Source organism: Erpetoichthys calabaricus, chromosome 3 (genome assembly GCF_900747795.2).
Source record: "Erpetoichthys calabaricus chromosome 3, fErpCal1.3, whole genome shotgun sequence".
Classification (NCBI taxonomy): Eukaryota; Metazoa; Chordata; class Cladistia; order Polypteriformes; family Polypteridae; genus Erpetoichthys; species Erpetoichthys calabaricus.
The window spans coordinates 199,500,677-199,519,785 of NC_041396.2; the positions used below are offsets into that span (position 1 = coordinate 199,500,677).

At 35.3% G+C, this 19,109-nt stretch overlaps 1 protein-coding gene across 3 annotated transcripts in view; it reads right to left on the reverse strand.

Annotated features, from left to right (window-relative positions):
• Positions 1–19,109, reverse strand: part of atg5 (ATG5 autophagy related 5 homolog (S. cerevisiae)) — a 182,619-nt gene that overhangs the window by 119,249 nt on the left and 44,261 nt on the right. For all 3 annotated transcript variants that reach the window (XM_028797652.2, XM_051924807.1, XM_051924806.1), the window contains one exon: positions 11,039–11,201. In XM_028797652.2, coding sequence (XP_028653485.1) covers positions 11,039–11,201 — 163 coding nt within the window. The remainder of the gene's footprint in view (positions 1–11,038; positions 11,202–19,109) is intronic.

The following is a 19,109-nucleotide window of genomic DNA, read 5'->3' on the forward strand; positions in this document are numbered from 1 at the left end:
TAAAAATATAAAATTAGATGCAAAGAGGTTTGCAGATACACGTTAGATACTCTAATTCTAATCCCTTCAGATTATTATTTTTTCTCTGATGTCACACATCTTCCTGATGGTTTTTCCATGTGTTACTAAAAATCAATGACTGAATTATATTAATTATATTATCCCAGTTTCCTAAGATACAACTTCAGTTTGCAACAGGTCAGTTTTTGATGCATTTTTATGCTTCCTTACAAACTGGCCTTGAAGAGCTACTGACGCCACTGCTGGGAGAATATTAATTAGTCAATGCTCTGCCCTTAAACTGACCTTAACCTAAACACTCGGGCATATGACACTACATATACAACTAGATTTCATACTAGTTAGACAATGAAACGTTTTCGGATAAGCAACTAACTCTGTCCACAGATTCTTCATCAGTGAAGCCCATCAAAGTTGCTGTTTCATTCTCAAAGTGAATGTGGCAACATTAATATGGACTACACCAAAACCAGTCACCTTACTCGTTAGGTCATATTTCCATCAAGAGGACACAATATACTACACCACAAGTAAAAGTTAAACATAAAAAGAAACATGGAATAATAAAAGCACTACAGGGAAAATAAAAGCACTACAGAGGGGGCCAAGTCAGCACAGAATATTACTGGCACACATAAATCTTCTGTTCAAAACACATATACCGCAAACTGCCAAAGAAAAGTAAACTTTTTTTAACAAAGACTCTAGCTACCCCTCCAAGTCACTTTTTTCCTACTGATTTCTAAAAAACAATACAGGATCATTAGCACTCACACCACTAGATTCAGCTTTGTTTGTTATTGGATGGTCATGAGGTTGTTCAACGGCCACTCACACTGACAACTACAGTACAGCAAAAGTTTTTGTATATAATGACCTGGTTTTAATGAATAGAATTAATTTTGTGTGTTCTTATTCATAGTCCACATCATAAATTTTTATTAATCATAGTAGGCATCACATAATCATGAAGTGATTTAATGTGCCACTTTCTAATTTCTGAAGGCAGCTGGCGCAATGTCTATTCAATGTTAAGATTACTCTTGGTTTATTTCCAACTCAAAAAGTCACAGTCAAGATAAGATGACCTAAACACTTTTTAATGTTGAACATATAAAGCCCTTTTCCTTCAGGACCTTTATATTGCTTTGCTCAATTTGCTATGTATCGGAGATACACAAGATGTGAAAGTTCGATGGATTCAATTAAAGAAAGCACTAATCAACAGGAAGTCATTTTAGAAATTAAAATAAAAAAAAAATAAATTAAAAGATTGTGTTAATATTTCAAATTTATTTAAAATTAAAATTTTAAATATTAACTCAATGGAACAGGCTGAATTAACACAATGCATTAAGAGAAAACAAAAAGTACAGTATGTAAAATGCTTTGATCTCAATGACACAAATGATTATTTTAACATATTAGTTTATCTATGAACAATACCACAACAAAATACTCCTTCTAAAGAAAACTTTGGCAAAAGTATTTACATACAAACAAAACTTTTAAATTACTTCTACCCAGAGTTTCAGTCTTGATAAAGGCCTAAGATACATCTTCTCTGATTACTTTCAAAAATTATCAGCAGATATCAGTGAGGTCTACAAACAACATATGTTATTAACTTCAAGGACCAAAAAATTAGCTTGTAACACTCAAGTGACAGTAAAATCAGATATCTACTTTGCTCAGGATACTGAGGTCAGTTGTCTGAATGATGATGGTCCATGAAGAAAGTGCATTACAGTGTTGGCAAGTCTCCAAATTAAGATTATATACAAAAAAAAGAGTCTGCGTCTGGTGGAAGCCTCTAGCAGAAATACCAATTTGTAATATATTAGAGTAAAGAGCACGGATTTCTGTCATAGAGTCCCCAATAATACAAAATGTTTTTAAAAAGGGATCTCATAAGAACTACTCATAAATCCAGTGAATGCATAATCAAAACATTTCAAATGCTTGAAAGAAATATGCAGGTTTGATGGTTTGAGGGGTACAGTGTCAGAGAATATGGGACCTCGAATGAGGAGGGTGTTCTGATATTAAGTAAATACATAAACATAAAAGCAATGAGCATTAGTAAATCAAGGTTCAAGCAAGTAATATAACTAAATTACAGGATCAATAAATAATAAATGGACAACTACAGTATATAAAAAATGTCAGGTGCTCTGTTGATGATATAGAATCTTGTGATCACTGAAAAAGCTATAACAAACATAAACAAAGGAAGTGCCAGTGTGACAACCTAAGCTTGTAATAGTATGATTTCTTGTATGGGTAACTTGCCACTTTCATCAAAATGGCATTCCAAAAGGGTTTTACTGGCTGCTTAAACATTTTATATATATATAAATACGTAATGTTTTGGCTACATAAGCTATTATCTTGCCGCATAACTCACCATTTTTCTAGTGTAGTTTCCTCATATGTCACAGTTACAAAAGAAGTATAACATTAAAGTGAATATGTAACTAATTCTTTATTAATAACTTTTAAACCGTTACTGTGCTTTGGCCTGACCAACTTTCAGTTCTATTTCCTGGCAAAATGGCTAACAAGGTTTTAAAAAAAAAAAAAAAAAATTAGTAAATATACTGCATACATGGTCTTCATGTATGTTTCAATAATCAGTACGAAACAAAAGAAAATAAGATTGAAAAAAGCACATAAAAGTATTTATTTTATTTTTTACAATGTCATTTTCAACTGAGAACAAAATTACAATTTCCCATTTTACCATACTCTTGTGCAAAACACATTTGTTAATTATAATGTAACATGTATCTTTCACTATCTGCCTTAGTGAATATCAGACAAATTCTTTTTTGACCAAATAAGAAATCTTCATTCAAAATAAATGGTCAGTAATGAATAAATTCAGATGCTTAATTTCAGATAGGAAAATGTCTTAAACATTACCAGCCACTGTACAATGTTTAGATTGACAGTTGCGGAAAATTTGTATTTTAGGAAATAACTGATTAAAACACTTAGGGCTGAAACTTACTGTTTACAAGTCAAGTTATTTGTTATTCAGCTTGATAAATATTTAAAACACATGCACATACAAATCTAGAGACTGAAACTATAATCACTTTGCATGACCACTAATAATATATGTTTCATACAAACAGATGCAAGGTGGCCTGACCGGCAGTTAGAACAAATGCTACTTTCTTTTGGTTTTTGCGGTCATTGATAATGTTTATTATGATACTAACAGTAACCTTGCCTTAAGAATGAAGTATGCTATACAGAAATATGCATTATTATTTCATTTCTAAAAAGAAACTGTCTATGGTTTCATAATATTTTTCTTATTTCAATTTCTGTGTTAATGGTATTAGTAATTGAAAACCTTGACAATTTTAAATATGAGCCTTAATCTGCAGGAAACTAGCTTAGCTGTAACAACCAGCACATTTTCACAGTGGCCACAATGGATGGGAAAATAAAGTATTTTAATAAGTAAATATATATCATGCCATGTTATAAGAACACTTTATAATAATATATATGAGTTTATAAAATAAATGAAAAAATGTAACATTTATAGATGTTAATGTAAATTTTGCTGTAGATGTAGTGCTTAAGATTTGAAGTTATTAGTACCACTCCTACGTTTCAATTTCTAGCCAGGGATAACCACTGATTATAACTGAGTAAAAGTAGGAGTTCTGAACAAACTACTCAGTCATGTTTATGAATTTGCTCATCTTTTAGCATATATTAGTTACCTTATCTTTAGCCTACAAAATGAGGGGGGTGAGTTTTCTATATATACCATTTTGAAAGGGCATATGGAACAAGAGTAGCGACCGACTAATCACAAGTGATTCTCAATTATTGTTTTAATCAGTATTGATTTCAAAAGGAATAACCTTGTGCTTACACGTTTTAATTTCTAGAAACTGAAAAGTAACAAAACAAAGGATGTAGAACAGCTGTGTGAAACATTCTGCACATTTTTTTTCTTGGGGGAGAAAATGACTAAGGTGAAAAGTACCAAGTAGTTAGTATTAATGTAATTAATGTAAAGTATTAATCTGTCCAAAATTTATACTTTGAAAAACTTCACTGAGAAATTTTTGTTTAGTCAAGTGAAACTGTTTACAATTACTTTTAATTCTTTATTATAGCATACAGTATGAGACAGAACATGTTCTTTGCAGGACTGTAGTTCTACAAAGTTATCATTTGGCAATGTAAACTCAGGCAACATTGTGCATTATAATTCTAAACACAGTTTATTGTTTTATTTAGTGTAATTATCATATGGTTTTATTAATTACAATAATTAACGTCATACTTTACACTAAATGTGACACAAACAATGCACAGATTGTCAGATTCATCACTGCAAACTTATGGCTACTATATAATGTCTAATTGTAAGGTTTCAGATTTTTAATTTGACAACTTGAAAAAAAGTCCATATGATTCTTAAAATTAAGAGCGCCATACCAAAAAGATAAGCAACATTATTGCTTAAATCAATGGTGTCCAACTGTAACAATGTGAAATGTTGAATACTTCCCATTAAAGATGACCAAAAATACACCATTCTTTACTTTTTTATGTCTCTTCCATAGTTTCTGTAGGAAAATGCACAACACAAGCAGCCCACCCCTAGCTGTTCTCTAGTAACTGCACTCTTCTGGTTTCCCAATTACTGCAGACAAAGCTGACCACAGGCATATGAAAATTTCTGTGAGAAAAACATGTATTCTGTGGTAAAACATACTTGCATTAACAGGAGTCTCTGCATTCACACATTTCTGCTGCACACAAGACCATGTGCTTAGAGAAACAAATGAGATATTGTTTAAACAGGCAAAGGTTTAAAATGATATTAAACTGCCAGTGAATCTATTTTGTTGTCCATTAGCTACTATTCCACCATAGATGAAACAGGAATACTTGTCAGAAATACTAGTTCCCAAAGTATTAAATACAAACTCTGACAAAACTCTGGTAAGCCAACTCTGCCACACACAAATGCTGCATTTTCTACAGTGGTTACATATAACACTGCAACTACTCCCATTCCACTTATATGTCATGCTGACTTATCTCCCCTTCTGTTTTGCTACAGGTCTTTGTATTACTTGTTTTGTAATATTAATTTTATTTATGTGAATTTCAGATTATATTGTTCAATCTGTTAGACATCATGGACACAACTGACAGTGTAGTAATATTATATTTTATGGCACCAGTTTACTCGATTATAAATATCTCATTTGTCTCTTCAATTGCCTGCAGTGAATGAGATCATGTGTTCAGAGTAAATAAATTGTTAACTCCAAGTATAATAAAAGGTGTCCAAAATAAATGTGTCGAATATAAGCCAATATATAGGTGTCTAAAATGAAAATTGCAGTAAAGATGCAACTTAAACTGTTGTTTTATAACTAGATGGATCATTTGATATAAAATTGGTCATACTATACAGCTTTCCTGCTACAAAGACAAACTTTCTGTTGTATCTGGCCATCCATGATGTAGGCCAAAAAAATTCAGCCCTCCATACCAGAAAAGCTTTCTTAATTGCAAATTCTTATTGACATGTAAAGTATGCTCAGCTAGATAAGCTATCTAGGAAATACCTGTTTTTTTTTTAGTATTTAATCTGGGAATGACTCACAACTCTTAATATTAGCACATTAAACAACAATCATTTTTGCAATCCTAAATTCTGATCTGGCCACTGCATGAAAATTCCAGTGTATACTTTTGGTATCGTCTACATCTGAATATACAGAAGAAAAGTACAACTAATAGAAAGCATTACAAGATACAGTCCATTATGTTGTTAAGAGTCAAACATGATAAAAAGAACTAACTTATTAATGCAACAATATTCTTATTATGTACAGTCCTCCCCCCTGTTCTGGCCATTTACCAAGCTTCGTTGGCTGCTGTTACTCACGTTGAAAGAGGAGTTATACATAGCGAATCAAAATCAAGACTTTTCCTCCATCTGCTCTCACTCACAATAGTCACCCGGTCACACTACCACACTCATCACTTTTCTTCTATCACATCCCTCCTTCTCTCTGATACCTCTCAGGGCAAGTCTGGTATCTCAGTGCTTATTGGTTCAAGTCGACAGCTTACAGCCCACCCATTGCATCAGCTGGCTGTACTCATTTCTATAGTTAACTTACACCATCATGTTCTTTATTTCATCTTGGTGCCGCACCACCACATGCATAGTCATCATAGCATAGTTGCTACATTATAATGCGAGTGCACGTGACAAACATATTAAACCTTAAAAGTAATAAATACTGTGTACAGACTCTATTTACTTCCCTTTAAAGAAGGCGAACACTGCGTATTTGCTGTAAAGAGTTTAATTTTTTGTAAGTTTATATCGGCTACCTGTTGATACCTCTCAAATAACTGGCTGACAGGTCAGGAATATTCACTCCATCATTCCAACCATGCAGGAAGCCATTAACCAACTGACCAGGGTACTATATTCAGTTTCTGAATAGTGTGCCGGTACATACATGACCTGTTTTTGCCTACATACAAAGGCAATATGCAGCTGTGTCCAGTTTTCCTGAAATACTTGGACTGAACATACTGAACTCCTATTGCTACAGCATCCAGTCAGAATGAATATGTTTTTGTTAATCATAAGCAGTGACATTCTATTAATGTCCTGAACACAAAGGAGAGACAATGCAACCAATGTTTCCTGTAGGCTGTGCAAATGGGAAGCAATTTTAGCGGTGGCACACAACACTTTTGAACAGCTGTCTAGGTTCTTCATGGGGGAAAAGACTGGTTGACTTTGTTTCATTGCCTGACGATGCTTGATGCTACATGGGAGTCCCCAAACCCCTTGATCACTGACAGTGTATCATTTCCTCGTGGTGGTTGATGCTCCGCTGGATACCCCAACTCATGGAAAATCAATTTGTGTGTCTATGGGACACATGTGCAAGATCATTGAGATTTCTAAATGTAAATTGCATACAAACGTGGCCACACTTAAATCCTTTTTTTTTTTTAGAGAACACATATACATGTTTTTTTGGCATACACATTTTCACAAATCCGAGCAATTTTTAAGAATGAAACCTCTAGCATGAAATTTACTACTTGTGATTTCATGATGTTACTCAAAAGGTTTTGGATTCTGGAATTTCGGATTAGGGATACTCAACCTGCATACAATTCTAAATTTGTAGTATTATCAATGGTTAATGTACTGTTCTGAGCAAATAAAGGTAGAATGTTATAAAAACTTTAAAATTTTATGTGCAAGAAGAACTTACGCTATTGGTCAAAAGTTTTAGAACACCTCAGTTTTTCTTCAAATTTAATCAGCTGAAATACAATGAATGACCTAAAATGGTGAAAAGATATGCAGTAAATTGCCAGAGGCTTAAATTTAAAGTTTAGGTTAGAAAAAACTGAAAAAAAGAAATATCAGAATATTACAAATGGGCCTTCTTCAGGAAACAACTAATATGTTACAACCTTCAAGTGTTCTGCAGCAATTAAAATAAATTAAGCCTTGCAAGTTGAAGCAAACAATTTTGTACAGGTGTCCCGACTTCTGTTGATTATTTAAAAACCCTCTGTGTCGTAAAGCACAGTTGGAACAGACTGCGTTACTACACAATGAAACCAATGCAGTACATCATTTAATCACTCAGAGCAAATGAAAAAGTTAAACTGTGGAATATAAGCAGTGCCTCAATTAACATATTATACTGCAGTGCTTCCTGATTAAAACTTTTTAAGTTATGTTACAGAATTAAATAACTTCTTGCTGCTGCCAAATAAAGCTGGCTATGTCTGAAGCAGCTTGAAGCTTCCCAGAAATCTTTAAGCCTGCATGCTCTGGCTTCATGTCCAAGTATCTGTTAATGGTGTTTTTATTTGATAGCCACGATTCAGCCAGCTCTCTGGCACTCTTAGTATTTGCACTGAATCTTACTTGCACCGTGTACCAGTTAAACATTTATTAAACAGTGCTTATATTGGAGATGCCCCAGACCTCAGCATACAACTGGAACCAACCCAATCTCCCATTCTACCTGGTGCAGTCTTCCTCATTACCGTGGCGTATAATAAACCACAGCAAGCATCCTCTCCACACCAGGCAATAAACTAGCACATAAACCAAGAAACACTCTGCAGACAGTTCTTTTTAATGCCAAAAGCAAGAAATCTGCAGCAGAGACACAAAACGCAAACAGTATACCATGCAATGTTTTTAAATGTTATGCGAGAAAAGTGATGCACACAGGAAATACACTTGTATTTATATTGCATGTATTAATTAATAATAGTAATGTTTTTTCAGAAGCATATACATTTGACAGGTACATAATTCACTAGTAATATCATGTACAGAATGTACAGAATAATTAGAAAATTCAACTAAAAATTGGTATGAAACCTTTAGTTTTCATACGAGTTTATGGAAGAACTCTGCTGTGACACAAACTGATGCTTCAATCTATAGCTACCTTTACTTGAAAGGTGGTGTGGCGTGGCGAGCTTCTTCCAATTTCAACTATTTTAAATAAGGTCAGGTTAATTAAAGACTGAGTAAAGGAAAGGCTACAATTACAATTATGGAAGGTGACAATCATTTTTCATCTTGAACTGTATGCTCATACAAGCCCCTGCTTACCTAACTACACAGGTTTTAATAGTCTGACTGATCAGTGTAGTGACTTATTTATCTTTTTAGACAGTGGCCTCTTTTTCTCGTGTCAGCTGAAATTTCACCCCAACTTTCAATTCAACTCTGGATGCAGACTGCCTGTGGCCATGAGGCAGGTTTAAATCTCAATCCAAGTTAACTTCCATTCAACTCTCACAGACACGAATGGTAGCAGGGGAAGCACAACTTTTGCCCCTGAAACAACAGACTAGAACTCCTTGACAACTCTGGTGTTCCTGCACTCCTGAGCTTTCTGTTAGCTTCAGCAGGTCTTAAGCAGGCAACAGGATTCCAAGTCCTGGGCCATGTGCTGTGATGTACTGGGCTGGACATTTACAAATGGTCTGAATCCTGTCTCTACCTGTAAAAAGTAAACATGGCTCTACTTCTCAGTGCTTGTAACAGATGAAAATACAGGTGTGTATGGCTGACTCAATTATAAAGGATTATTTTACACATTGGAAAATGTTTGAACTTTACCATTAAAGTGACTCAGTTGGTTTAATTGTTGGTTTTCTCCCCTTCCCATTAATGACGTTCAAGCAGTTAATAAGTTTCTAAGTTTGATTAAATTTGATATGTTGCAGTCAAGCAAAGCTCGATTAGCTAAACATAGCAAAAGAAAATAAGATTTGAAGAAGAAAGTGTTGACATTTAGTTGTCTTCATTGTCCACAGAAACAATACAGGTACATACACAATTCACAGAATAAGCAGGTGAGAGAAAACTAGACCTGCCAATGAATCTGCCTGTAGAGGTGGAGGAATCTACTCAATAATAGCTAATTTCCAACACCACAGTATCCAGAAAATGACCTTATTTTCTCACATCTTTAGGAGTGCAACACAGGGAAAGGCAGAGTAATTAGGTCACAGCTCCCAGGTTCCAATTTTTATTTCCCCTTGGTCTATACCAAGGAGGACAATAAAATTTTGCAATCTGATGTTAAAATCAAATAAGCAGCTTCAGCTACTGGTCATTAAAGGGCAACAAAATGACCACTTACTTACTCAAATAAATGAAGAAATCAGGAGTAGCCTCTGAGGCTTAACAACCAGGTTATGAATATTCACAACCCCCATAAGGCTCATCTGGCTGTTCTGAAATCTTCAATTCCAGTTCTTTTAACTTTCAGGTAATACCAATTGAATGTTTCCTTATTTTAAGGGACATCTGTGTTTTCTATATGAATGCTCAGTCTCCATAGATGATCATGCATCTTCCAAAATGTCCCAATCTTAGTTAGTACCTGTATTCTTCACTGGAACATACACCACCACCAAACAATAAAACACCCACTGTCCACTCTTGTACTAATTTCTTTCTGAAGAAGTCAGGCTAATCTTATAGTCATATGTGGGGATATACAGGAATATATAGTTATTATTAAGCAATGGACAAATCAACAACGCATGGATACACCAATAAGCACCAGTAGGTACTTATATCAACTCAGTATAATGAATTTTTAAATGAATAAAATGAGTAGCGGACTTGAAGTTCAGGCAACAGAGAATTTGAACAAGGACTGGGGATAAAATATTAAAGGTAGGAAAACTATAAGGTGACTGGAATTTTCCTTTCATATATAAGATGGTAATAGTATGCAGTAAAGTCAATACCTAGAACAATTGGTTTTTACTGGAGAAGTGACTGTACCAGCTATGCAGAATGAGTTAATCCTTTTTAAATGTGCTTGTGTAGTAGTCATATTTCTTTTATTTTATAAACATCTGAAACATTAGAAAATATATATTAATTTATTTTATACACCCCTTTAATATTTGAAATAAAATAAAGCTACACTTGACACTTTGCACCATTCATTGGAGAGCTGCCCTGTGCTCCAAGATGAATTATCAGGTGTGGGCAGATGTGCTACTAAAGACAAAACCACCACAAAGTATCAAGGATAACAACACAATAAAAAAATAATACAAAAACAAAGCAGATTAATTTTTCTAATCACAAAATGATACTATACTACTGTACTACTTTATAAAACCTTCAAGGTTATTTCAAAGTACACTTTCCACTGTTTTAGATAGCAGAGAATTGTTACTAGTCCACTCGCATAATTGCTGGAGTCCAAAGTATTTCCCATTTAAATGGTAAATTATAACATTTGCAAATGTCATTGTAAATATTCAGTTTAAATAAAAACACCAATAAGTATTTATCCTTGAATGCAAATATGATTGAGACCAAAACCCTAAAATGGACTTTACAGGGTATTCATTGACTAAATTCCTGACTTTGACAAAAATGATGAAAAACAAATTACTGACTATTGAAATGAAGAACATTGACATTTACCATTCTGTAGGCCCATCCACAGCTGTTTGTGGTCCTTCTTTTGCATCTCATTGATTACTTGTCCTTTGTGCTTTAAGGCATCAGCTTCTTTAATGCTAGACATAAAATGAGCTTCTATAACAGAATTTGAAGGGCAGTGCAGAAGATCCTTTTCTGGAAAATCCTGAAAGAAAGTAAACACAGTGAAACCCTGTATCAGGAAAAAGTATTAAAGAAGCCATGTTGAGTTCTCTTTGCAAAAGGCCAACAATAGTGAAAAAACTGTGATTTAATAAGACATTTAAAACAAACCTGACCTAATTTTTAAAGTAAAACCTAATCTTCTAGCATTCTGAAAACAGTTTAGTGCTCTCAGACAATAAGGTATCAAATAACTCTTATAAGATGAGGTAAACAAAGCTTAAACTTTTGGTGAAGAATATATGTTATTATACAATAATGCAGTATATAATGACAGATATTGACACCATATATACACTGCCCTCCGTAATGTTTGGGACAAACAATTCAGATGTTATCAAATTGCACATTGCAGATTTTAATTTAAGGGTATTTGCATTCATTTCGGCCACACCATATACAAATTACAACACTTATTATACATATTTCCTCCATTGCAGGGGACCATAAAGTTTAACACAATTGACGCCACATGTGTTTGTGTTTACTCAGGTGTGTTTCATTGCTTCACTAGTGTAGACGTAAGATACCTAGGCTTGTTTCCACCTTCTGGAGCTGTAATTATCTTTGTTCAACATGAGAATAACAGCTGTCAAAAGAAGCCATTATGAGGCTGAAAAACAAGAAAAAAACCTATTCGATACAGTGGTAAAACCTTAAAATTACCTAAATCAATTGTCTGGAATATCATTAAGAAGAAAGTATGCACTGGTGAGCTAAGTAATGGCAAAGATACTGGTAGGCCAAGCAAGACTTCCACTGCTGATAACAGAAGAATCTTCATTATGATTAAGAAAAAGACAAAAATACCTGTCCAGTAGATCAGAAACAGTATTCAGGAGGCAGATGTGTTTGTGTCAAAGACTACTATCCAAAGAAGACTTCATGAACAGAAACGCAAAGGCCACAATGCAAGATGCAATCCACTATTTAGCTACAGAAACGGGATGACCATATTACAATTTATGAAAATGTATTTAAAAGAGTCTGCTGAATTCTGCAAAAAGGTCTTGTGGACAGACAAGGCCAAGATTAACCTGAATTAGAGTGATGGCAAGAGCAAAGTGTGGCAATTAAAAGGAACGGCCACAGATTCAAAGCATACCACCTCAACTGTTAAACATGGTAGTGGGGGTGTTTTAGCTAGGGCATGTGTGGTTGCCACAGGAAACGGCACACTTTTCTTCATTGATGATGTAAATTTTGATGAGTGGCACAATGAATTCTGAGGTATATAGAAACATCACATCTGCTCAGATTCCAGTGAATGCCTCCAAACTCATTGCACGGCGCTTCTACAACATGATAATGATCCAAAACATACTGCTAAGGCAACACAGGAGTTTGTCAAAGTAAAAAATGGAAAATTCTTGAATATCCAAGCCAGTCATCGATTTAAATCAAATTAAGCATGCCTTCCATACACTAAAGGGAAAACCTAAGGGGCAAGCCCCCAAAACAAGCTGAAGATGGCTGATTTAGAGGTTTGAACATCACCCGAGAAGATACTCCGCACCTGGTGATTTCTATGTATCACAAATTTGAAGCAGTCATTACATGCAAGGGATACAGAACAAAGTACTAAATATGAGTGCTTTAATATACCCACCATTACTACTGTATGTCCTAAACATTATGGTGCTCTGAAATGGAGAACCATGTAGAAAAACTGTTATATATATATATATATATATATATATACACACACAAACACACACACACATACAAATTACTGTTCAAAAGTTTTAGGCAGGTGTGAAAAAATGCTGTAAACAAAGAATGCTTTCAGAAATATAAATAATGATTGTTTATTGTTATCAATTTAAAAAATGCAAAGTGAGTGAACAAAACAAAAATCTAAATCAAATCAATATTTGGTGTTACTACCTTTTGCCTTCAAACTAGCATAAATTCTTATAGGTACACTTGCACAAAGTCAGGGACTTTGTAGGATTATAGTCAGGTGTATGATCAACCAGTTATACCAAACAGGTGCTAATGATCATCAATGTCACACGTAGGATTAAACACAGTCATTAACTGAAACAGAAACAGCTGTGTAGGAGGCTTAAAACTGGGTGAGGAACAGCCAAACTCTGCTACCAAGGTGAGGTTGTGGAAGACAGTTTCATGTCATGGCAAGATTGAGCACAGCAACAAGACACAAGGTAGTTATACTGCATCAGCAAGGTCTCTCCCAGACAAAGATTTCAAAACAGACTGGGGTTTCAAGATGTGCTGTTCAAGCTCTTTTGAAGAAGCACAAAGAAACGGGCAACGTTGAGGATCGTAGATGCCGTGGTCGGCCAAGGAAACTTAGTGCAGCAGATAAAAGACACATCAAGCTTATTACCCTTCGAAATCGGAAGATGTCCAGCAGTGCCATCAGCTCAGAACTGGCAGAAACCAGTGGAACCCAGGTACACCCATCTACTGTCCGGAGAAGTCTGGCCACAAGTGGTCTTCATGGAAGAGTTGCAGCCAAAAAGCCATACCTCCGATGTGGAAACAAGGCCAAGCAACTCAAGTATGCATGAAAACATAGGAACTGGGGTGCAGGAAAATGGCAGCAGGTGCTCTGGACTGATGAGTCAAAATTTGAAATATTTGGCTGTAGCAGAAGGCAGTTTGTTCGTCGAAGGGCTGGAGAGTGGTACAATAATGTGTGTCTGCAGGCAACAGTGAAGCATGGTGGAGGTTCCTTGAACGTTTGGGGCTGCATTTCTGCAAATGGAGTTGGAGATTTGGTCAGGATTAATGGTGTTCTCAATGCAGAGAAATACAGGCAGATACTTATCCATCATGCAATACCATCAGGGAGGTGTATAATTGGCCCCAAATTTATTCTGCAGCAGGACAACGACCCCAAACATACAGCCAAAGTCATTAAGCGTAAAGAAGAACAAGAAGTCCTGGAAGTGATGGTATGGCCCCCACAGAGCCCTGATCTCAACATCATCGAGTGTGTCTGGGATTACATGAAAAGACAGAAGGATGTGAGGAAGCCTACATCCACAGAAGATCTGTGGTTAGTTCCCCAAGATGTTTGGAACAACCTATCAGCCGAGTTCCTTCAAAAACTGTGTGCAAGTATACCTAGAAGAATTGATGCTGTTTTGAAGGAAAAGGGTGGTCACACCAAATATTGATTTGATTTAGATTTCTCTTTTGTTCAATCACTGCATTTTGTTGATTGATGAAAATAAATGATTAACACTTCCATTTTTGAAAGCATTCTTTGTTTACAGCATTTTTTCACACCTGCCTAAAACTTTTGCACAGTACTATATCTATAATAATAAAAGGCAAAGCCCTCACTGACTGACTCACTCACTGACTGACTGACTCATCACTAATTCTCCAACTTCCCGTGTAGGTGGAAGGCTGAAATTTGGCAGGCTCATTCCTTACAGCTTACTTACAAAAGTTAGGCAGGTTTCATTTCGAAATTCAAAGCGTAATGGTCATAACAGGAACATATTTTTTGTCCATACACTGTAATGGAGGAGGCGGAGTCACGTATCGCGTCATCACGCCTCCTACGTAATCACGTGAACTAAAAACAAGGAAGAGATTTACAGCACGAGTCACACGCGGGAACGAAGGTAAATGACGTTAATTTTTGACTGTCTTTTAATACTGTGTAAGCAGAAATATTAACACATGTGCAATTAAACGTGTGCATTTACGGGGTGATTTCTCAGGCTTAAAAGCTCACCTTTTATCAAACGCGGGAACAAAGGTAACTGACGTTGTTCACTGTCTTTTAATACTGTGTAACCATACATATTAACACGTGCAATTAAACGTGTGCATTTACGGGGTGATTTCTCAGGCTTAAAAGCTCGCCTTTTACTAAAAAGGTAAATGCAAAACTATTTTCAATCAGTTTATTGAAACGCTCCCGTTAAGGATTGCAATAACATATTCGCGAGATAAAAGAACGAAGTAGGGGGAAATGGAGGAACAGCCGGAAACAGCGAAGAGCAAAAAATTAATTAAACAATTGAGAACGGAGCGAGTGAAGCATACAAGCATGTTCATAAGGGAAACAAAGCACGGTGTAAAACGTAAGTTTAAATTAAGTTTATAGAAACACTCCCGCTGCGGATTGCAATAACATATTCGCGAGATAAAAGTTTAATGAGAAGACACGAGGTATAAACGAACCACACGCCGTGGCGCAACGTTAAGGGCAACAGTTTCAACCATTCTATGATCTGCTTCTCGCAACTGAAAGACGGCACATGGCGGATGTTAGCCGACTTGCTGACCGCAACGTTAGGGGCTTCAACTATGGCGCTGACGCCACATCTCAGTGCCAACACTTTGCAGACTGTACTTAAAAGACACGCCCTCCTCACTGGACAGTTAAAAAGACCAATCAAACTAACGATGACATCAAGTATTACCCAATCAAAAGTAGGAAAGGAGGCATCTTCATAAAATGCGTGTGGGATGATTTGCATGACACGCTGCTTTAAAAAAAAAATGATAAAAAAAATACGGGATAAATCCCGTCCAGTATTGATTCAAAACGGGACGCGCAATTTCATTCTCAAACGTGGCACGATTCCGTATTTTAAAGGACGGGTGGCAACCCTACAGTGCCAGGTAACCACCCATACAATCAGATTGTGATTCAGACTAGGAATGCAATGAATGTAATTACCCCGATCTACATACAAGGCGAAAGTCTTGCAACATTCAAAGATGATGGTTTGGGATAATTAGTACTTATTAAGTACACCATGGCACATAAAAGAGCTTATGAAGCCTTGAACCGAAAAAAGCAAGATCTCAGAGATCGTAAAAAAAAAAAAGGAGGTGATGTCGTTTTACTCGCTGTACATTTTAGTCAAACATTACCAGTTATTCCACGAGGGAGACCAGCAGATGAACTCAACGCATGTTTAAAATCCATGCTTCTCCCACGCTCGGTTATATGTCGCGTGTTCTCCGGTAGGTACACCAAAAAATGTATACATTTAAGCATGTAATGGGCAAACAAAAAATGAGGTATACCCGAAGGCACTGCAGTAGTACTCAATGTAACTTTACTTCTTAAATGTTAATGTTTTACTGTTTAATAATTTATACGCTTCTTATATATTGTTCAAATTCTTTTATCAAAATACCAGTGACAGCGCAATGCACGATAACATGGAGTGAATACACCATACGCATCTGCCCACGGCCGCCCTGGTGTGCGCAGATAGGAGTTGATTCTAAAATAAAATAAACATAAAAAGAGTAATACAATCATCACCCATAAAGCGTATAGCAGACGTGACGTATTATATGTGTACCAGATTTCAAGTCAATAGGTGAAACGGTTTGCAAGCTACAGGTGATTTAAAATCCTGGACAGACCAACGAAAAGCCACGGTAGCAAATTATAGAAGAAGATTTTACTGTTTAATAATTTATATTTATATGAAATGTGCTTCTTATATATTACTTCATATTCTCATATGATAATGATGTTAATGTTGTTTATATTGATTTCTATGTTATTGTAAGTGCATCTATGTGTGTATATGTATGTATGTATGTGTGTATATATATATATATATATATATATATATATATATATATATATATATATATATATATAAAAAATATATATATAAAAAATATATGTGTATATGTATATATAATATATCTGTATATGTGTGTGTATATGTGTATATGTATATATATATGACAGCAACACTCATAACAATGACAACACAATTACATTGACAATCATGTTACGTTATTTTTAAAATGTTTCCTTTACTTTTTCATAACCTCTTTAACACACTACTTCTCCGCTGCGAAGCGCGGGTATTTTGCTAGTATATATATATATATATATATATATATATATATATATATATATATATATATATATGGCCGGTAGCTTATCCCGGCCAATACCCCCACGCCACTAGATGGAGTCCTCCCTACAACATGGAGGTGCCCCGAATTCTAGTAGGGCATCATGGACCATGGAGTTTTACTGCGCAGCTTTGCTGAATACTGTGGGAGCTGCCAGGGGATGCTGCAGGGAGGCACAATGGTTTTAATTATAGCCCAGAATTACTCCCTAATCACGGAGACGGAAGGAATGAAGTACTTCCAGGCTGAAGAAAAGAAGAAGTTTTCATCTGACTCAGAAGTGCTATGAAATCACATGGACTGAGGGACAGAGGCACTTCCGGGTCAAGGAATATAAAAGGACTATGGGAAACCCCAGCAGACTAAGCCGAGTTGGGAGGGTGTGGAACGGAGCTGCTGGGAGTGGAGGATTAGTATAGTGTATTGTATTGTGATTATTGATTTTTATTGAGTATTGTGGGAGTGGAGGTGCTTTGTGCACATTACTATTATAATAAATTTAATATTGGACTTTTACCTGGTGTCAGAACGTGTTGTCTGTGGGTTCAGGGGTCGACAGAGACCCATATTTCCCACTATATATATATATATATATATATATATATATATATATATATATATACACACACACATAAATCATAAAAACTAGTTTGTTTTTTTTTTAAAATAAGCTTAGATTAGTATATTGCAGAAAATTTTTTAAAAAATGACAGCTTATAATTATGAAAAGCTTTTTTTTTTTCTTTTATGCCATATGTATTAAGGAGTAATATTTTGCATATATTAGTTAAAAGTATGTATTTTAAGAAAATATTCTTTATTTTAGTAGTTTTATGGCCACTGAACAATAAGCCTACAGAATTATAGTATGTTAATAAAAATGAACAGTTTGGTCTATAGTTTAATTATATAAATGGCTAAGTTAATGCTTTAAAATGTAAACATAAACTACATAAACATGTAGTTTTTTTACAGGAATTAAGTAAAAAAATGGAACAGGTATTGGAATCACAAATCGGTATATGTCATAAAAAAAATCCTGATCGGAGCATCCCTAGGTGAAAGGCATGTCTGTATTGGAGTTGGACGAGGGCAGCATTGGTACAAACCTTGCTGGATAACAAAAGCTAGAAGCAGAAACAGTTCTCCATAAAAGCCACACGTTATTGTTAACAATGGGAGCAGATTGATCACAAGCTGCCTCAGAAGGCGCAATTTGCAAGCAACCAAGGACACTGAATGTACACTATCAGTCAAAACATTTAGAACACCTCAGTTCTTCCAGTTTTTCTTCGCATTTAATCAGCTGAAATGCAATGAATGACCTAAAATGTTGAAAGGGTAAGCAGTAAACTGCCAGAGGTTTAAATTTAAAGTTTTGGAAAAAAAGGAAATTTCGGAGTATTACAAATGGGCCTTCTTCAGGGAACAATATATTACAACTTACAGATGTTCTGCAGCAATTAAAATAAATTAAGCCTTGCAAGATTAGACAAACAATTTGCACAGGTGTCCCAACTTCTGTTTATTACTTAAAAATATTTCACCCTCACTACACCCTCTGAAGTACTACGTGGACAATGCTATACTGTAGAAAGTTGTAAATTCCATGCCACTGACAAGAAAATGGCAATTAACAGATGAAATGAGAGAGCATTATTACCCTTAGAAGTGTAGGCCTTTTATTTTAAAAAAAAAAAATTGCAAAAAAAATAATAAATCAGTGTCAGTGAGTAATGTGTCCTACACAACCTAAGGCCAATTGGAAACTGAGAGATATTCTAATAGGAAGAGATTTGGCAGATCCAAAATCACAACCCAATCAGAAGACAACTTTCTAAGGGTCATCAGCTTGCATGATAAGTGCCTCACAGCACAACAGCTTCAAGCACAGCTTAACAGTGGTTGAAAAAAGCAAGTCTCAGTTTTTGCTGTGAAGAGGAGATTTTGTGCTGAAGGTTTGACATGGCGAGTGGCAGTAAAAAAAAACATTTCTTAAAGGACAAAA